The sequence below is a fragment of the Tamandua tetradactyla genome, chromosome 16 (genome assembly GCF_023851605.1).
Source record: "Tamandua tetradactyla isolate mTamTet1 chromosome 16, mTamTet1.pri, whole genome shotgun sequence".
NCBI lineage: Eukaryota > Metazoa > Chordata > Mammalia > Pilosa > Myrmecophagidae > Tamandua > Tamandua tetradactyla.
Window position 1 is genome coordinate 29,234,569 of NC_135342.1, and position 22,563 is coordinate 29,257,131.

At 37.6% G+C, this 22,563-nt stretch overlaps 1 protein-coding gene and 1 pseudogene across 1 annotated transcript in view; both read right to left on the reverse strand.

The window, feature by feature from the left end:
- The window catches only part of LOC143660061 (uncharacterized), a 57,876-nt gene that overhangs the window by 30,905 nt on the left and 4,408 nt on the right, over nt 1-22,563 (reverse strand). Inside the window, 1 exon segment of the mRNA XM_077133457.1 lies at nt 5,181-5,355. Coding sequence (XP_076989572.1) covers nt 5,181-5,355 — 175 coding nt within the window.
- On the reverse strand, nt 18,099-19,055 carry LOC143659965 (group XIIA secretory phospholipase A2 pseudogene; annotated as a pseudogene).

Consider the following 22,563-nt stretch of genomic DNA (forward strand, 5'->3'; position numbering starts at 1 on the left):
TCCAATGACACATTAAAAGCATTATACATCACTACCAAGTGGGGTTTAAAGGAATGCAAAAATGTTGAACACAAGAAAAACAATCAAAGTAATACAGCGCATTAACAAATTGAAAGGGAAAAATCACATGATCATATTGATTGATTCTGAAAAAGCATTTGTCAAAATTCAGTAAGCTTTCCTGATAAAAACACTTCAAAAGGGTGGAACTGAATGAAACTTCCTCAACATCATAAAGAGCATATATGAAAAACCCATAGCCAGAATCATATTTAATGGTGAGAGATTAAAAGCATTCCCCTTAAGATTGGGAAAGAGAGAAAGATAACCATTATCTTCACTATTATTCAACATTGTAATAGAAGTCCAACAGGAAAAAAATAAAAGACATCCAAATAGAAAAGGAAGAAGTAAAACTTTCATTATTCACAGATGACATGATCCTATTCTTGGAAAACCCTGAGAAGTCAACGACAAAGCTACTTGAGCTAATAAATGCAGCAAAGTGGCAGGATACAATATTAATGTACAAAAATCGGTAATGTTTCTATACATAAGTAATGACCTATCTGAGGAGACAATTAAAGGAAAAATTCCATTCAAAATAGCAACCAGAAGAATCATGTATCTAAGAGTAATCTTAACCAGAGATATCAAGGAGTTGTACACAGAAACTATAAGACATTGCTAAAATAAATAAAAATGACATACATAGATAGAAAGACATGCCATGCTCATGAATAGGAAAGTTGAATGCTTTAAAGGTCTCAATTCTACCCAAATTTTATTTGGAAGGTGTCCTAGTTTGCTAGCTGCCAGAATGCAACACACCAGAGACAGACTGGCTTTCAATAAAAGGGGGAGAATGGATCGATGAACTACTGAAATTCTCAACAACATGGATGAATATCAAAAACGTTATGCTAAATGAACAAGGCCTTACAAGAAAGTACAAATTGTATGAATGCATGCACGTGAAGTTCTACAATAAACAAAATGATCTTTGGTGATAAAAATAAGAATAGTGGTTTCCTGGGTTGGCAGCATGGTTAGAAACTGAGAATCAGTATAGGGAATTTTCTGGGGTGATGAAAATGTTCTATATCTTGATAGCTGTGTAGATTACATGGGGGTATACATATGTCATATTTCATTAAACTGTACACTTAAGATGCATACAGTACACTGTTTGTAAATTGTATTTAAAAATGTATTCAAAACACCATGCCAACAAATTGTTCACATTTTGTGAGCATAATAATGGGATGTTTTGAAATTGATTTGTTTTTTACAAAGGAAGAAATTTTCTTCTATTTCACTTATACAAAAAAAAAAAAGGGGGGCAGTGTGATGGTCGCTCAGTGGCAGAATGCTCTCCTGCCATGCCAGAGACCCAGGTTCGATTCCCAGTGCCTGCCCATATAAAAAAAACAATTATGCTCCTTAGGTTCAAATTCCTGCCTAAGGTTCAAATTCCTGCCTAGAGCTCTGTAATGGGTCATCAACATTACCAAAGACCTCTGATCAATAGAAAAGTTAGCCTGCTCTTGACGCCAGGACTGTGCTTCCCTGATTGGCCTCCTTCTGTCCCCATCACCCTTCTACTGTCTCAACATCATCAATGTGGTCTTATATTATTTTCTTTAACTCTACCAATCCTAACTTTTTCCTAAGTATTCTATTAGAATTTCTATTCTTATGTTCTTGATTCCCTACTAAAATTGAAAATGTCTTTATAACACTTTTTTATTCCCATCACCTAGCAAAGCAACTTGTATGAATTTTTTTTAAAAAGAAATCAATAAGCACTAGTTAAAAGAGTAAAAGAATAAAAGCATGTGGTATAGCAGTTAAGAGTAAGAGCTTTTGGAGTCAGCCTGCTGACTCTTGCTAGCTGTACAATTTCAGGAAATCTACTTAAACTCCCAGGGTCTCTGTTTCTACATCTATTTTTTTTTTTAAAAAAGCTACTTTATAGAGTTGTCAAAAAGATTAAATGTAAAAAACTTAGAACATCTGATATTCAGTGTTTTAATATTAATATTTTAAATTTAAAATTTTAATATTAGCAGTATTTTTATGAACTAATCAAAGAAGCAAGTCAAAAAAGCAAGTCAACTAATCAAAGAAGCAAGTCAAAATATTGAGGAGTAGGTAAAACTGAATACCAATGTGAAGAAAATATTTCACACCTTTTCCTCTTCCTTTGACTGCCTTTCCTCTCATCAGAGACCATTTCTCCTCTTCTGGAAGAGGACCTATCATTAAGAAAAGGAAACGATTAATTACTACTTAATCTCTATTCCACCAAATTCATGCATTTTCTAAGTATTCCCATTTATTTCTAAAGCCATCCTTCCTCTTGTTCACAATACCCCAAGGACTTAAACCTTGCAATTACCCTCTCTCTTGTATTAATTTATCCCTCTCAATGGAGTCATTCCTCTGAATAAATAAAACATGCTCTACTATCTCATATAATTATAAAAACAAACCTTATTTTCTGTGTCACCATCAAGTTAATACCCTATTTCTCTGTTCCCTTCAAAAACAAAACTCCAAATAGTCTTCCACACTCACTATCACCACCGCCACCACTCCCGCCCTTCCTTTAAGCCATTACACCTGGGCTTGGGCCGGACCACTATCTTTAAAGCTCACCTTCATCTTATATTCATTCTTAGCAGCATGTGATTCGCTTATTAGTCCTACTTTCTTGAAACATTTTCTTCACTCAACTTCTGGGACTCAGAATCAACTTTTCTGGCTGCTTTTCTTAGTCAGTCTCTTTCACTGTACCACCTCCTCCGTGAGACCACTTCTAATTGTCAGAGTCCCAGGGCTCAGTTCTCAGCCATCTTCTCCATTTCTGTACTCATTCTACAGGAGATCTGATCCAGTGCCATAGCTTTAAATACTTTCATATGCTGAAGACTTCCACAATTATATATACAGCCCTAAACTGTTCTAGAACTTCTAAATATCTTCATTTGATGACTAACTGGAATTTCAAACTTAACATGACCAAAACAGAATTTTAAATTTCCATCCTAAAACCTACTCTATACCTATTATCATAAAAGACACCACCTACAGGTAATATAAAAACCTTGAGATCCTACTTTTTTTTTCCTCTCTCTTGGCTCCCTTATAATCTATTAGCACATTTTGTTAGCACTACCTTCAAATTATATTCCAAATCTTCTATTGCTACCACCCCAATACAAACAATTGCTCTACTCTGGATGCTAAAATAGTCTCCTGTCTTCCTTTTATTATTACTGATACTCATTCTCTACACAACAATAAGTCCTCTTAAAAAATTTATCCAATATTCATTTTCCTGCTCAAAATCCTCCAATAATTTCCCCATCAAACATATTAAAAAATTCAATTCCTTCCACTGGCTTACAAGGCCCTAAAGGATCTGGCCACATAATCTTTGTGACCTCATCTCTTCCTGTCTCTCCCCTCACTCATTCTGCTCTAGCCATGTAGACCTTCTTGCCATTTCTCAAAAAGTAAAGTGTATTTCCACCTCAGGATTTTTGCAGCTATTGTTCTCTCTGCCTAGAATTGTTGTGTTCCCCTTTTTAGCCCCCAGATTTTTACCTCGCTTACTCTTTTTCAGATCTTTCCTCAAATATCTTCCCAGAGAGGCTTTCCCTAATTATTCTAAAATAATCCTGTTGTCCCAATATCCTTCAAATTATCTATACTCTTACCCTGCCTTTCTTCATGGTGTTACCAGTGCCTGACATTAGAGTATATATTTCTTTATTCCCCACTAGTTTGTGAACTACACAGAAGACTGAGATTATTGTAGTATATCCTTGGCCCCTACCATAGTTTCTGATACACAACAGGCACTTAGTAAATAGTACTGAATAAATGAATCCATTTATTCATACATTCAATACTGTTTACTAGATTTTTAAGAAACAGAGACTCGTATATATGAGTCTAAATGCAAAGGAGGAACTTGATTCAAGGAACTGGTAAAAAGATTGTCATTGAGGAGAAAGAAGAGTAACTCTTGCTTTGAGATGGGGAAAAAAAATCAGAGAAGTGAAATATAGGAGTACAAAGTTGGGGTAAAAATGAAATTCTTTGGAAGATTATACTGAAAAGATCTTTTCTCCATAGACCTTGGGTCTTGGATGAGAGATTCCCACAACCTTCTCAAAGTTGCTGCTGTCTCAATGACCAGCTGAGCTCCTTCTTGCAACAGCTTGCTGCTACCTGATCAATGATTACTCACCTGGGCACTGCTCTCCTGTCACTTCCCTCACAACCATCCAGGGCTCCTTCCCTTGTTCCAATTAGGAGATCAGAGCCAGCTTAGAAATGCAAAGTCCTAGTTATAAGAAAAGAAGTGAAGATGAGGTGGAAATGAAAATACCCAAATACTATGATTCAGAATTGATTAAAATAAAAATAAACTTTAGGTCAAAGGATGCTTGATAAAGCCTACAGAGGAAAGAAAGGAGAGGGGTTGATTTACTCATATTCAGGTGAAACCATGGTCATAAGAAACAAAGCAAATAAATGAGAATCTGCTATTTAAATTTATATAAATTTTCTCCTTATTCTGCTATTAGAAAAAAAAGGAGCTTCCTTAGACATTTATTCTGATAATTTTTAATATTAAATGCAAAGTTCTAGGACGGTAACTTCCAAATGCAAACTGTTTAAGATATTACACTTGTTATATTCACTTGTTGTAAATGGTAAATTACTTTTCTTGATTCAACCCACTACCTCATTAGTCCAGAAGGCTAAAGAGCTGGATCCAACTCCTTACTATACTAATCCAGAAGGCTAAAAGTTTTCACATCTGGGCCCATAAGTTTCATTTTAATCTTTGATAGTACACTGAAGGTTTTGTTCACTGGAAATGAAATACAAAACGAAGCCTGGTTTCTTTGACAGTGTGATGCTTTGGTGTTGCAAAATTCCAATTTCTCCCCTTAATCATTAAGAAAAGACTTAATTATTGGAAAGATGAGAGGAAAGAGTGAGGATGGGGAAAATGAAGGTGTACTTCCATCTAAATGTGCTCATTTCTACACAAACAGAATATTCTTCTAGTTATTTGGATGGTAACCTAAAATTCAAAGGGGAGAAATCAGACATTCCAAGATAACAGACTGTGGATTATTAGGGGCGGATAACTTTACCCAGTGAAAACAAGTTGCTATAGTTCTCCAACATTAAGTTGCTATAGTTCTCCAACATTAAGTTGCTATAGTTCTCCAACATTACATCTTTAAACAGATTCCTCTGCGCAGGGTTTAGGCATTCCCATTCCTCCTGTGAGACATCGATAGCCACATCTCTGAACATCACCAACCCCTGAAATGATAAATCACAGCACTATTTTTTTTGCCCTTAAACAAATAATTGTCTTTTAATATTTTAATAATCTTTTCATTTATTAGCTGTTAAAGTAAATAAGAGATTTACTTTGCATAGTAGTTCTTGGCATCTTGCGCTTTTGTATCTATCTCTTTTTACTCCACAGTTAAAAATTAAAATAACCACATCATATAGAACAACTTTTGCTTAGACCACTAATGGATATTTTAAAAGTATCCTAGAATCTGGAAAAAGTGCTAGGGAATAAACCACAAACATAACAGTATGCTGGGTTCTGAAGTGTAGTATGTTAAAGAACTTTTCATTTGTCTCGTTAAATCTATCTTTTATGCAGTTTTGGCAAAGATTATAGTAAAATATGACATCTGCGATTCACATGGGTTTATAAAATGGGAGTAGTTGTACTTCTGAATCTTGTTCACATCACCTTCCAAGCCTAATAATACAGATATACTCTAGTTTTGCTCCCTGAGAAGTTATCAGCTGATGGTTCCAAGTTTACAAAAGAAACACATGGAAACCTTATCTGTGTAACTACATCTATCATTAATAGAAACATGACATGTTAATATGCTAAACAGGTTATAAATAAATAGCATACTATGTGCAATTAAAATAGAAGAAAAAGTAAGTCAGATCCTTCCAGGCATAAATGTGCAAGTATTTTTAAATTTCACAGTAAACAAATATCTAAGAGACGATTTTCCCGTGTTTGTAAATAAGATAATTTTGAACATATCTTACAATGAACTTTTACATTTGACCTCCTTTTTTGTAAATATAGTTGCAATAACTGAGTTATAGACACTCTCTCTTCAAAAAGACTCCCCTCTTAATACTTTCTGGGATGGGTTCACACAATTTGGCATACGAATTCAGTATCACCCAGGAAAATATCTCGGAGACGAGGACAATCCCTCCATCAATTGCCCCCTGCTTTTTTTTGGCTTAAGGTGTTTTTTTTTTACTAATTTTTAAAATTTTTAAAAAAAACATAATGAATGCAAACATTCTTAACTTTTGATCATTCCATTCTACATATATAATCAGTAATTCACAATATCATCACATAGTTGCATATTCATCATCATGATCATTTCTTAGAACATTTGCATCAATTCAAAAAAAGAAATAAAAACACAACAGAAAAAATTCATACATACCATACCCCTTACCCCTCCCTTTCATTGATCAATAGCATTTCAATCTAAATTTATTTTAACATTTGTTCCCCTTATTATTTATTTTTATTCCATATGATTTATAAGGTAGATGAAAGGAGCATCAGACACAAGGTTTTAACAATAACACAGTCACATTGTGGAAGCTATATCATTATACAGTCATCTTCAAGAAACATGGCTACTGGAACACAGCTCTACATTTTCAGGCAGTTCCCTCCAGCCTCTCCATTACATCTTGACTAACAAGGTGATATCTACTTAATGCGTAAGAGTAACCTCCAGGATAACCTCATGACTCTGGAATCTCTCAGCCATTGACAATTCATTTTGTCTCATTTCACTCTTCCCCCTTTTAGTCGAGGTTTTCTCAATCCCTTGATGCTGGGTCTCAGCTCATTCTAGGATTTCTGTCCCATGTTGCCAGGAAGGTTCACACCGCTGGGAGACACGTCCCACATAGACAGGGGGAAGACAGTGAGTTTGCTTGCTGTGTTGGGTGGAGAGAGAAAGGTCACATCTGAGCAACAAAACAGGTTCTCTTGGGGGTGACTCTTAGGCCTAATTTTAAGTAGGCTTCACCTATCCTTTGTGGGGTTAAGTTTCATGTGAACAAACCCCAAGATTGGGGGCTCAGCCTATAGCTTTGGTTGTCTGCACTGCTTGTGAGAATATCAAGAATTAAACTTGGGGAAGTTGAACTTTCCCCCTTTCTCACCATCTGCAAACAGACTTTGCAAGTACTGTTTTATTCACTGTTCAAATCACTCTGAGATTTATCGGGGCATCAGTCTGGACAAATCAACAAAATCTCATGCCCTACTCAAGGTTCCATGTACTTATGGTGTTCAATTAAGCTGTCTACACGTTATATTAGGAAATGCACTAGTCAAAATATAAATTTTGTACAAAACAAACATTTTTTGCTTTAGTTTCACACATCAGTTAAAATTTTAAAATATTAATTACCATCTATTTTCAACACCCTGCAGTAAAGCCATTCCTTTGTTCTGCCTCATGCAAAAACATTTTTTAAATTCATACATTTAGTCACTATCATTATACACTCTAGGCATTCCTAGATTATATCATCCCAGTCTTTACTGTCTATCTTTCTTTCTGATTCATTTGTGCCCCCAGCCGTCCTGCCTCTATCATTTTCACATTCAGCATTTTAACATAATTGTATTACAATTAGGTAGTATTGTGCTGTCCATTTCTGAGTTTTTACAATCAGTCCTATTGCACAATCTGTATCACTGCAGCTCCAATTACCCAATATCTTACCCTAGTTCTATCTCCTGACGGTCTCTGTTACCAATGACATTCTCCAAGTTTAATCACTAATGTCAGTTCATATCAGTGAGGCCATACAGTATATGTCCTTTGTTTCTGGCTAATCTCACTCAGTATAATGTCCTTAAGGTCCATTCATGTTGTTACATACTTCATAACTTTATTCTGTTTTACAGCTGCATAATATTCCATCATATGTATACACCACAGCTTGTTTAGCCACTCATCTGTTGATGGACATTTGGCTGTTTCCATCTCTTCACAATTGTAAATAAAGCTGTTATAAACACTGATGTGCAAATGCCGTTTGTGTCCTTGCCCTCATGTCCTCTGAGTAGACACCTGGCAATGGTATTGCCGGGTCATATGGCAAGTCTATATTTAGCTTTTTGAGGAACCGCCAAACAGCCCTCCTCGGTGGTTGTACCATTTGACATTCCCACCAACAGTGGATAAGTGCACCTCTTTCTCCACATCCTCTACAGCACTGTCATTTTCTGTTTTATTGATAATGGCCATTCTGGTGGGTGTGAGATGATATCTCACTGTGGTTCTGACTTGCATTTCCTTAATAGCCAGGGAAGTTGAGCATCTTTTCATGTGCCTTTTGGCCATTTGTATTTCCTCTTCTGAGAAGTGTCTGTTCAAGTCTTTTGCCCATTTTGGAATTGAGTTGTCTGTCTTTTTGCTGTTGAGTTGAACAATCTCTTTATAAATTTTGGATATTAGAACTTTATCTGATATATCATTTCCAAATATTGTATCCCATTGTGTAGGCTGTCTTTTTACTTTCTTGACGAAGTTCTTTGATGCGCAAAAGTGTTTAATTTTGAGGAGTTCCCATTTATTTATTTATTTCTTCAATGCTCTGGCTTTGGGTGTAAGGTCTAGGAAACTGCCTCCTAGTATAAGATTTATAAGATATTTCCCTACATTTTCTTCTAACAGTTTTATGGTATTAGATCTAATGTTTAGGTCTTTGATCCATTTTGAGTTAATTTTTGCATAGGGTGTGAGATATGGATCCTCTTTCATTCTTTTGCATATGGATATCCAGTTCTCTAGGCACCATTTATTGAAGAGACAGTTCCTGTCCCAGGTGAGTTGGCTTGACTGCCTTATCAAAGACCAATTGTCCATAGACAAGACGGTCTATATCTCAACACTCTATTCTACTCGATTGGCCAGTATATCTATCTTTATGCCAGTACCATGCTGTTTTGATCACTGTAGCTTCATAATACACCTTAAAGTCAGGTAGCATGAGACCTCCAGGGCACCCTGCCCTTCCAGATGAATTCGATTATTGGTTTTTTATAGTTCTGAAAAGTATGTTTTGGGGATTTTAATTGGTATTGCATTGAATCTGTAAATCAATTTAGGTAGAATTGATATCTTAACAATATTTAGTCTTCCAATCCATGACACAGTACTCCCTTCGATCCATTTAGGTCTTCTATGATTTCTTTTAACAATTTCTTGTAGTTTTGTTTGCATAGGTCTTTTGTATCTTTAGTTAAATTTATTCCTAAATATTTTATTCTTTTGGTTGCAATTGTAAATGGTATTTTTTTCTTGATTTCCCCCTCAGATTGTTCATTAGTAGTGTAAAGAAACACTACAGATTTTTGAGTGTTGATCTTGTAACCTGTCACTTTGCTGTACTCATTTATTACCTCTAGTAGTTTTGCTGTGGATTTTTCAGGGTTTTTGACATATAGTATCATATCATCTGCAAACAGTGAGAATTTTACTTCTTCCTTTCCAATTCTGATGACTTGTATTTCTTTTTCTTGTCTAATTGCTCTGGCTAGAACTTTCAACACAATGTTGAATAAAAGTGGTGATAATTGACATCCTTATCTTGTTCCTGATCTTAGGGGGAAAGTTTTCAGTTTTTCCCCATTGAGGATGATGTTAGCTGTGGGTTTTTCATATATTCCCTTTATCATTTTGAGGAAGTTCCCTTCTATTCCTATCCTTTGAAGTGTTTTCAACAGGAAAGGGTGTTAAATTTTGTCAAATGCCTTTTCTGCATCAATCGAGATGATCGTGTGGTTTTTCTGCCTTGATTTGTTGATATGGTGTATTATATTAATTGATTTTCTGACGTTGAACCATCCTTGAATACCTGGGATGAAACCTACTTGTCATGGTGTATAATTCTTTTAATGTGTTGCTGCATTTGATTTGCTAGAATTTTGTTAAGGATTTTTGCATCTATATTCATTAGAGAGATTAGTCTGTAGTTTCCTTTTTTTGAAATATCTTTGCCTGGCTTTGGTATGAGGGTGATGTTGGCTTCATGGAATGAGTTAGATAGCTTTCCCTACTCTTCAAATTTTTTGAAGAGTTTGAGTAGGACTGGTACAAATTCTTTCTGGAATGTTTGGTAGAATTCACATGTGAAGCTATCTGGTCCTGGACTTTTCCTTTTGGGGAGCTTCTTTTTTTTATAATTTTTTATTAATTAAAAAGAAATTACAAGAAAGAAACGCAAACATCCTTAATACATACTCATTCCGTTCTACATAATCAGTAATTCACAATATCATCACATAATTGCATATTCATCATCATGATCATTTCTTAGAACATTTGCATCAATTCAGAAAAAGAAATAAAAAGACAACAGAAAAATAAAACAAAAACAGAAAAAGAAAAAAAATTTACATACCATACCCTTTACCCCTCGCTTTCACTGATCACTAGCATTTCAAACTGAATTTATTTTAACATTTGTTCCCCCTATTATTTATTTTTATTCTATATATTCTACTCGTTTGTTGACAAGGTAGATAAAAGGAGCATCAGACACAAGGTTTTCACAATCACACAGTCACATAGTGGAAGCTATATCATTATACAATCATCATCAAGAAACATGGCTACTGGAACACAGCTCTACATTTTCAGGCAGTTCCCTCCAGCGTCTCCATTACTTCGTGGATAACAAGGTGATATCTACTTAATGTGTAAGAATAACCTCCAGGATAACCTCTCGACTCTGTTTGGAATCTCACAGCCATTGACACTTTGTCTCATTTCACTATTCCCCTTTTTGGTCGATAAGGTGTTCTCAATCCCTTGATGCTGAGTTTCAGCTCATTCTAGAGTTTTTCTCAATCCCTCGATGCTGAGTCTCAGCTCATTCCAGGATCTCTGTCCCACATTGCCAGGAAGGTCCACACCCCTCGGAGCCACACCCCACATAGACAGGGCGAGAGTGGTGAGTTTGCTTGTTGTATTGGCTGGAGACAGAGGCCACATCTGAGCAACAAAAGAGGCTCTCTTGGGGGTGACTCTTAGGCCTAATTTTAAGCAGGCTTGACTTATCCTTTGTGGGGTTAAGTTTCATATGAACAAACCCCAAGACTGGGGGCTCAGCCTATAGCTTTGATTGTCTGAACTGCTTGTGAGAGTATCAATAATTCAATTTGGGGAGGTTGAATTTTCCCCTGTTCTCACCATTCCCTGAAGGGGACTTTGCAAATACTTTTCCATTCACTGATCGAATCACTCTGGGATTCATTGGGGAATCACTCTGGACAAACCAATAAAATCTAATGTCCTACCCAAGGTTCCATGTACTTATGTTGTAAAACCAACTATCTACATAAGTTATATTAAGAGATGCACTAGTCAAAATATAAATTTTGTACCAAATAAACATTTTTTTGCTTTAATCTCACACATAAGGTGACATTTTAAAATACTAATTACCATCTATTTTCAGCACACTGCAGTACTGACATTCCTTTGTTCTTCCTCATGCAAAAACATTTTTAAATTTTTTACATTTAGTCACTATCATTATACCCTCTAGGCATTCCTAGATCATACCATCTCAATCTTTATCATCTATCTTTCTTTGTGATTTTATTTATGTCCCCAGCCCTCCTCCCTCTATCATTCTCATATTCAGCTTCATTCAGTGTTTTAACATAATTGTATTACAGTTAGGTAGTGCTGTGTTGCCCATTTCTGAATTTTTATATTCAGTCCTGTTGCACAATCTGTATCCCTTCAGCTCCAATTACCCAATATCTTACCCTATTTCTATGTCCTGATGGTCTCTGTTACCAACGAAATATTCCAAGTTTATTCACTAATGTCAGTTCATATCAGTGAGACCATACAGTATTTGTCCTTTTGTTTTTGGCTAATCACATTCAGCATAATGTCCTTAAGGTTCATCCATTTTGTTACATACTTCATAACTTTATTGTCTTACAGCTACATAATATCCCATCGTATGTATATGCCACAGTTTGTTTAGCCACCCGACCGCTGAAGGACATTTTGGCTGTTTCCATCTCTTGGTAATCGTAAATAATGCTGCTATAAACATTGGTGTGCAAATGTCCATTTGTGTCCTTGCTCCATGTCCTTTGAGTAGAGACAGCATATATATGGGTCTTGTTTTTTAATCCATTCTGCCAGTCTATATCTTTTGATTGGGGAGTTTAATCCATTAACAATTAGTGTTATTACTGCACAGGTAGTACTTTCTTCTACTATTTTGCCTTCTGGATTTTATAAGTCATATCTCATTTTCCTTCTTTTTCCTTTAATCATAGTCTTCCTTTCTACACTCTCCTCCACTCCTCTCTCTTCTGTCTTTTTGTATCTGTCTCTAGTGCTCCCTTTAGTATTTCTTGCAGAACTGGTCTCTTGGTCACAAATTCTGTCAGTGATTTTTTGTCTGAAAATGCTTTAATCTCTCCCTCATTTCTGAAGGACAATTTTGCTGGATATAGAATTCTTGGTTGGCAGTTTTTCTCTTTTAATAATTTAAATATATCACCCCACTGTCTTCTCGCCTCCATGGTTTCTGCTGAGAGATCTACACATAGTCTTACTGGGCTTGCCTTGTACGTGACGGTTTGCTTTTCTCTTGCTGCTTTCAAGATACTCCCTTTCTCTTTGACTTGTGCCATTCTGATTACTAAATGTCTTGGAGTAAGTCTATTTGGATCTATTCTCTTTGGGGTATGCTGCACTTCTTGGATCTGAAATTTTAAGTCTTTCATAAGAGTTGGGAAATTTTCAGTGATAATTTCCTCTATTAGTGTTTCTCCTCCTTTTCCCTTTTGTTCTCCTTCTGGGACACCCACAACATGTATATTCATGCGCTTCACATTGTCTTTCAGTTCCCTGAGTCCCTGCTAATATTTTTCCATTCTTTCCCTATATTTTCTTTTTCTTGCCGGATTTCAGATGTTCCATCCTCCAGTTCAAAAATCCTATGCTCTGTCTCTTGAAATCTACCATAGTAGGTTTCCATTGTTTTTTTCATCTCTTCTACCATGCCTTTCATTCCCATAAGTTCTGTGATTTGTTTTTTCAGACTTTCAATTTCTTGTTTTTGTTCATTCCTTGCCTTCTTTATATCCTCCCTCAATTCATTGATTTGGTTTGTGTTGAGCTTTTCCATGTCTGTTTGTATACTCTGAATTAAATTTTTCAGCTCCTGTATCTCATTTGAATTGTTGTTTTGTTCCTTTGACTGGGCCATATCTTCAATTTTCCTAGTGTGATTTATTATTTTTTGTTGGCGTCTAGGCATTTAATTACCTTAATTAGTTTATTCTGGAGATTGCTTGCACTTCTTTTACCTAGGGTTTTCTTGCTGGATGAATTTGTTGTCTATCTGTTCTTTGACATTCAAGTCAGCTTTATCTGGACCTTAGCTTAAGTTTTGTTTAACAGACAAGAATTTTTCAGTTCTTGTTTCTTGCCCTGCCTGTATGGTGCCTTTCCCACCCCACAGTTAGGAGGGTCTAATTAGGTATTATAGACTGCAGCCGGATTTTCCCAGACCAAACTGGCCTCCTATCAGGAGGAAAGAGTCTCCTGTGTCAGTTTTCTCTGAGGGTGAGACGCAGCAGGTTGAAAGACTTTCCTGTGAAGTTTCTGGACTTTGTTTTTCTTATCCTGCCCAGTATGCGGTGCTTGTCTGCCTGCAGGTCCCACCAGCATAAGATGATGTGGTACCTTTAACGTTGGCTGAGGGTGTGGTGGAGACAGAGGAGAGGTTGTAGGCTGGTTTTAATGGCTTCAAATTACCAAGCCCTGGTGTCTGAATTCCTTGAGAGAGGGATTCCACCTGAGCTGGGCTTCAACCCTCCCCTGGGGAAGGCACAGACTTCAGACAAGCCCTCAAACGAGTTTGTTTCTGCCTATGTCTAGGGCAGTTGCAGCCTGAGGAGCCCTGCCGCTGAATCCAAAGGCAGTCAAGCTTTTGTAGAAACACAGCCACAAAAACCTCTGTTTCTTCTTTTTTTCCCTTTTTCTGTCAGCCCTGCCCCCTTGGTGCCGGGGCAAAATGAGCCACCTCTGCTTTGACAAGGTTCACCTTAGCTGGGGGCCTATTTTTAGTACTCAGAATTTGTTAATTAGTTCCACAATTGGTGGTTGGTTGGGCTCAGCCCCTGCTGCTAATAAAGTCCCTTTCCTTTCCCCTCTCAGAAGGTGCCTGTGGGGGAGGGGCGCCAGCCACCACGGCTTGGTGAAATCATGGTTCTGGAGGGGCTAGCAGGCAGTCCAGCTGGTCCAGATTGGGGTACGCTGTGTCAGCCACTGATGTGGCCCCAGGAGCTGTTCTGTACTGTGTCTGGTTATTTAGTAGCTGTTCTGGAGGACAAACTAAAACACGCACATTGTTAAGCCGCCATCTTGGCCCAGAAGTCCTAGAAGTAACTCTTAAGCATGCCTATAGGTAGTCTAAGCTTCTCCGCTATTTACACAAGCTTCACAAGAGTAAGCCTCATGATCAAGGGCATGGCCTATTGATTTGGGTATCCCTAAGGTTTGACCTTGGGGAACTTCTCGACGACTCATTCAATTTATTTAATTGTGATTGGTTTGTTGAGGTCGTCTATTTCTTCTCGAGTCAATGTTGGTTGTCCATGCCTTCCTAGAAAGTTGTCCATTTCATCTACATTTTCGTATTTATTAGCATAACGTTGTTCATAGTATCCTGTCATTACTTCCTTTATTTCTGTGGAGTCAGTGGTTGTGTATCCTCTTCCATTTCTGATCTTATTTATTTGCATCCTCTCTCCTTCTTTTTGTCAATCTTCTTAAGGGTCCATCAATCTCATTGATCTTCTCATAGAACCAGCTTCTGGTTTTGTTGATTTTCTCGATTGTTTTCATGTTCCCAGTTTCATTTATTTCTGCTCTAATCTTCATTATTTCTTTTCTTTTGCTTGTTTTGGGGTTAGTTTGCTGTTTTTTCTCTAGTTCTTCCAAGTGGACAGTTAATTCCTTGATTTTTGCCCTTTCTTCTTTTTTGATATAGGCATTTAGGGCAACAAATTTCCCTCTTAGCACTAACTTTGCTATGTCCCATAAGTTTTGATATGTTGTGTCTTCATTTTCATTTGCTTCAAGATATTTACTGATTTCTCTTGTAATTTCTTCCTTGAGCCACTGGTTGTTTAAGAATGTGTTGTTGACTCTCCACATATTTGTGAATTTTCTAACACTCTGCCTATTATTGATTTCCAACTTCATTCCTTTATGCGCTGAGAAAGTGTTTTGTATTATTTCAATCTTTTTAAATTTATTGAGACTTGCTTTGTTACCCAACATATGGCCCATCCTTGAGAACGATCCATGAGCACTTGAGAAAAAGCTGTATCCTGCTGTTGTGGTATGTAATGTTCTATAAATGTCTGTTAAGTCTAGCTCATTTATTGAATTATTCAAATACTCTGTTTCTTTATTGATCCTCTGTCTAGATGTTCTGTCCATTGATGAGAGTGGTGAATTGAAGTCTCCAACTGTTATGGTAGATGTGTCTATTTCTCTATTCAGTGTTTTGGAGCATTCTGGCTTGGTGCATAAATATTTATGATTGTTATGCCTTCTTGTTGAATTGTTCCTTTTATTAATACAGTGTGCTTCTTTGTCTCATTTAACTGTTTTACATTTGAAGTTTAATTGCTGGCTATTAGTATAGCTACTCCTGCTCTTTCCTCATTGTTATTTGCATGAAATATCTTTTCCCAACCTTTCACTTTCAACCTATGTTTATCCTTGGGTCTAGGATGTGTTTCCTGTAGACAGCATACAGACGGGTCCTGTTTTTTAATACATCTGCCAGTCTATATCTTTTGATTGGGGAGTTTAATCCATTAACATTTAATGCTATTAATGTACGGGTAGTACTTTCTTCTACCATTTTGCCTTTTGGATTTTATATCTAATTTTTTTTCTTTTTACCTTTACTGATAGTCTTCATTTCTACACTGTTCTCCAAACTTCTCTCTCTGTTTTTTTTTTGTATCTGCCTCTAGTGCTCTCTTTAGTATTTCTTGCAGAGCTGGTCTCTTGGTTACAAATTCTGTCAGTGATTTTTTGTCTGAAAATATTTTAATTTCCCCTTCATTTTTGAAGGACAATTTTGCTGGATATAGTATTCTTGGTTGGCAGTTTTTCTCTTTTAGTAATTTAAATATATCATCCCACTGTCTTCTTGCCTCCATGATTTCTGATGAGAAATCTATGCAGTCTTATTGGTTTTCCCTTGTATGTGATGGATTGCTTTTCTCTTCCTGCTTTCAAGATTCTTTCTCTTTGATCTGTGTCATTCTGATTAGTAAGCGTTTTGGAGTACGTCTGTTTGGATCTATTCTCTTTGGGGCGCTGCACTTCTTGGATCTGTAATTTTAAATCTTTCATAAGAGTTGGGAAATTTTCAGTGATAATTTCCTCCATTAGTTTCTCTCCTCCTTTTCCCTTCTCTTCTCCTTCTGGGACACCCAGAACACGTATATTCATGTGCTTCATATTGTCATTTAATTCCCTGAGTCCCTGCTCATATTTTTCCATTCTTTTCTCTATATTTTCTTTTGCTTGTCGGATTTCAGATGTTCCATCCTCCAGTTCACTAATCCTATCTTCTGCCTCTTGAAATCTAACATTATAGGTTTCCACTGTTTTGTTCGACCCTTCTACTGTGCCCTTCATTCCCACAACTTCTGTTATTTGATTTTTCAGACTTTCGATTTCTTCTTTTTGTTCATTCCTTGCCTTCTCTATATCCTCCCTCAATTCATTGATTTGATTTTTTATGAGGGTTTCCATGTCTGTTCGAATATTCTGAATTAATTGTCTCAACTCCTGTATCTCATTTGAGTTGTTGTTTTGTTCCTTTGACTGGGCCATATCTTCAATTTTCCTAGTGTGATTTGTTATTTTTTGCTGGTGTCTAGGCATTTAATTACCTGAATTAGTTTATTCTGGAGATTACTTTCACTTCTTTTACCTAGGATTTTCTTGCTGGATGAATTTGTTGTCTGTCTGTTCTTTGACATTCAGTTCAGCTTATTCTAGACCACTAGCTTAGGTTTTGCCTAACAGAGCAGAATTTTTCATTTCTTGTTTCTTGCCCTGCCTGTATGGTGCCTTTCCCCCCTCACCCTTAGGAGGGTCTACTTAGGTATTATAGTTCTCAGCCAGATTTTCCCAGACCAAAGTGGCCTACTGTCAGAAGGAAAGAGTCACCTGCATCAGTTTTCCCTGAGGGTAGACCCAGCGGGTTCAAAGACTTTCCTGTGAAGTCTCTGGACTCTGTTTTTCTTATCCTGCCAAGTATGTGGCACTGGTCTGCCTGCAGGTCCCACCAGCATAAGATAATGTGGTACTTTAACTTTGGCAGACTCTCCCTGCTGAGGGCATGGTGGAGACAGAAGAAAGGTTGTAGGCTGGCTTAAATGGCTTCCAATTTCCAAGCCCTGGGGTCTGAATTCCTTAAGGGAGGGATTCCACCTGAGTTGGGCCTCACACCTCCCTTGGGGAAGGCACAGGCTCCAGAAAAGTTCTCAAACAAGCTTGTTTCTGCCTATGGCTGGGGCAGTTGCAGCCTGAGAAGCCCTGCCACTGTATCCAAAGGCAGTCAAGCCTTTGTAGAAACACAGCCACAAAAACCTCTGTTTCTTTTTTTTTCTTTTTCCATCAGCCCTGCCCCCTGGGCGCCAGGGCAAAAATGAGTGACCTCTGCTTTGACCAAGTTTACCTGAGCTGGGGGCCTATTTTTAGTAGTCCGAATTTGTTAATTTAATTAATTCCACACTTGAAGCTTAGTTGCCCTCATCCCCTGCTGCTGGTAAATTCTCTTTCCTTTCCCCTCTGGGAAGCAGCCTGTGGGGTAGGGGAGCCAGCCGCTGCAGCTTGGGGTACTCATGGTTCTGGGGGGCCTCGCATCTGGTCCAGCTGGTCCACACTGGGGTACGCCGTGTGTCCGGTCACTAACATGGCCCCAGCAGTTGTTCTGTACTGTTCCTGGTTATTTAGCAGCTGTTCTGGGGGACAAACTAAATCCCACACCTTGCTAAGCTGCCGTCTTTGCCTGCAATTTTGGCGTGAGGTTTTAACTTCAAAATATAAAACTTGTTAAGCTCTTAAAACAATCCTTTCATAAAATAAGGCAACTGTATGCTGTAAAAACGTTAGTACTGTGTCCGAGGTTATGCTTTGCTGTTCTGATTTATTACCAGCTGTCAGCATCTTCTTTATAAATCGTTTACTTCATAACGACACCTGCATGAGGCTCTTTGGCTGTCCAGGTATGTTTTACAGCCTAAATGTACAACACTGTCAAACAAGAGCTCCACTGTTGTTTCACATACCTCAACATGCTGAGCTAGTCCTAGTGTTTTCTGCACATTTTGGCAGATCTTGAAGAGGCAATAGTGGAACTCCTCATCACAGTCATTCTTGCCTTTGCCACAGGTCTCATAGCACCTATCATGTTGGTTGCAGCACTTTGTCAGCGTGGGGGTGCCAATGTTAAGGTAAATACTAAACAGCAGAGAGTCTCATCCATTCAGTGGAGAAGGTTTATAACCATAGGTGGGAAAGGCTTAGATCCAACTGTGCTTGTACTGGCAAAGCCAGCCCTCCCTTTTAAAGAGGTGAAAGGCATGTGTTAGGTATGTGTCTATCTTGTGCTGTTCCAGATGGTCTTAAGGGTGGTCCTCCAGTCGGTGGTCTGGGCCTCCTCGGGGAACCTAGGAGCAGTTGCCAGGAAGAGGAGCAAGAGAGTGATCAAGAGCCAGCTGTGGAACTACAGCCATCCGTGCAGCATTTGGCCTCGCCCAGGAACCCTAGGGATGGGGGTGGGGATTTGGGGGTGGCGCATTAGGCAGCATGGCAAGCCCAGGGCTAGGAGGCAGTTACATGCTCCATGTCCGTGCATCCTCCTCCCGCTCACCTGGGCCAGTGGCGGCCCACAGACCTGCACAGCACTATTTTTTAAATTATAAGAAACATTTTTTTAAAGGAGGGAGAGGTAGGGCAGTGCAATGGTGCCTCAGTGGCAGAATTCTCGCTTGCCATGCCAGAGACCTGGTTCATTTCCTGATGCCTGCCCATGTTAAAAAAAAAAAAAAAAAAAGGAGGGAAAGGTACTAAAAGAAGGCACTGCAGGTATATTAAGTGAAAAGGCTAAGGCTGGAAGCCGGTGACATACGTCAAAAGGAATTTAGTGTGACTGAGGCAGAGGGCCTACTTGTTCTTAAACAATTTGATTACTCCAGAGATATCCTTTTACATGGAGGGGGAAATATCTGCTAACCAGATATCTAGAAATTAAGAAACTAAGTAATGATTCCCATTTAAATTAGTTGAAAAAAATTTTTAATTTATTAATTAAAAAAATTTAACAAACAAAATAAAACATTAACATAGATAATCAGTAATTCACAATATTATCACTTATTGCATATTCATTTCTTAGAACATTTGTATCCATTCAAAAAAGAAATAAAACACCATAGAAAAAGAAATTAAATGAAAACAGAAAAAAAAAAAGATTATACCTACCATACCCCTTACCCCTCGCTTTCACTGATCACTAGCATTTCAACCTAAATCTATTTTAACATTTGTTCCCCCTATTATTCATTTTTATACCATATGTTCTACTCGTTTGTTGAAAAGGTAGATAAAAGGAGCATCAGACAAGGTTTTCACAATCACACAGTCACATTGTGAAAGCTATATCATTATTCAATCATCCTCAAGAAACATGGCTACTGGAACACAGCTCTACCTTTTCAGGCAGTTCCCTCCAGCCTCTCCATTACATCTTGAATTAACAAGGTGATATCTACTCAATACTAAGAATAACCTCCAGGATAACTTTTTGACTCTGTTTGGAATCTCTCAGCCATTGATACTTTGTCTCATTTGACTCTTCCCCCTTTTGGTCCAGAAGGTTTTCTCAATCCCTTGATGCTGAGTTTCAGCTCATTCTAGGGTTTTTCTCAATCCCTTGATGCTGAGTCTCAGCTCATTCTAGGATCTCTGTCCCACATTGCCAGGAAGGTCCACACCCCTAGAAGTCATGTCCTACGTACACGGGGGGGGGGGGGGGTGAGATTGCTTTTTGTGTTGGCTGCAGAGAGAGGCCACATCTGAGCAACAAAAGAGGCTCTCTTGGGGGTACTCTTAGGCCTAAATTTTAAGTAGACTTGACCTATCCTTTGTGGGGTTAAGTTTCATATGAATAACTCCCAAGACTGGGGGCTCAGCCTACAGCTTTAGTTGTCCACACTGCTTGTGAGAATATCAAGAATTCAACTTGGAGAAGTTGAATTTCTCCCCATTCTCACCCTCCCCAAAGGGGGTTTTGCAAATACTTTTCCACTCACTGATCGAATCACTCTGGGATTCATTAGGGCATCACTCTGGACAAACCAACAAAATCTCATGTTCTACCTGAGATTCCAAGTACTTATGGTGTTCAGTCAAACTATCTACATAAGTTATATTAGGAAATGCACTAGTCAAAATATAAATTTGTACCAAATAAAACATTTAGTTGAAAAATTTTTAATCTTTCCAGAAAGTCTTACAAAAGTCTCAAAAATTCTTAATTATGACTATTATGTCATAAGTATATGTAAATTCTTTTCATGCAAATTATTTAGCAAACAACTGATGCAGATTATATTTTCCAAAGATGGACACAGCAATAACTCCCATTCCATATGCTCTTCTTTAATATAACCTTGACGTGCCCATTGGTGTGGGGTCTACACACTCCGTGAACCTTAGATATATCTGTTACATACTCAACCTAGAGATTTTGGCAGAAGTGGCTATGTGACTTTCAAGGGCAGATCATAAAAATGCCTTATTCTCTTGGGATGCCCATTTTTGAAACTCAACCACCATATTTCTAGGAAGCCCAAGCAATCTATGGAATAGCTCATCTGCAAAGGAATCAAGAGCCCCAAACCATAGCCTGGAATGAACTCCTAGCCCACAGCCAGCAACAACTTGCAAACCACATGAGGTAGCCATCTTGAATGTGGATCCTCCAACCCTCAGTAGAGTCAACCCAGCTAATATCACGTGGAATAGGGATAAGTCAGTGCCACGGAGCCCTGCTCAGACTGCAGATTTGTGAGCCAAAGGATAATTGTTATTCTGTTTACTAAGTTTTAGAGTGGTTTGTTATGCAGCAAAAGTAACTGTATCTTTTTTTTAATTGGTGGCGTAACATTTGATCTTATAAGAGATCTAATCATTCTCTTAAACTTGGGCCTCTGAGGTGGACAAAATCTCTAAGGTTTTTTCCAGTTCTCAGATTTTTACAATTATACCTGGGAGATTTTACCTATAACTATCCACCATCCTTCCCTGTTCAATATCCATGTTCCTAATTTAGAGAATATTAATGTAGAGTGATCCTAACTCACATAGTGACTTAAGTCAAGTCTATTTCTTCAATATTAAAATGGACTTTGTAAATGGTGCTCACCTAATTCTTGGCAAGACCAATGCAGGTATCAATCATCTCCACCTAATTCTAAAGCCTCACAAAGAAAAAGGTCTCTCCACCCAGTGAGATCACCTAACACCAATTCCTGTCATATCATATCTAACTGGAAACCCAAAATTGTGGAGAAGTTCAGAAATTTTCCATGCTTGAGCCAAATAAACATTTATTGCTTGAGAATACCAACTTCCATAAGGAAATTACAAGTAGTGATTACTTTTTGTATTTAAACTTTTATTTTGAAATAATTTCAAACTTACAGAACAATTGTAAAAATAATACAAAACCAATAAAAGAACTCCAAAATACTCCCTAACCAGATACCAGATTTACCAACTTTTATCATTTTGCCACATTTGTTATATTATTCTTTCTATCAAGGGATCTATTTCCTCAACACTTGAGAGTAGGTTGCATATGTGATGCTTCTTGAATAGTTAATATTTCCATGTGTATTATATCCTCAAAACAATGATATTCACTATGAAACCTCATAAAGTACAGTTATCAAGTTCAAGAAATTTAACACTGATAATAAATCATACCATTTATATGTCATTTTTTTGCAATTGTCCCAATAATGTCCTTTTGAGCATTTTCTGCCTCCTTTTAGGCATACTGATCCAGTGTAGGCTTATTTATTGCATTTAACTGTCATTGTCTCTTTAGAATCTGTCTCTCTTTTAAGCTGTGTACACGTTTATACATATACAACATAAAATTTTCCATCACAATCACCCTCAAGCATACAATTCAGTGGTATTAATCTTATTCACAATGTTGTCCTATCCTCACCACCATCCATTACCAAAATTTTTCCATCAACCCAAACAGAAATCTTCTGCATTAACTTCTCATTCCCCTTACCCTTCACACTCCTAATAACCTGTGTTCTATTCTACTTTGTCC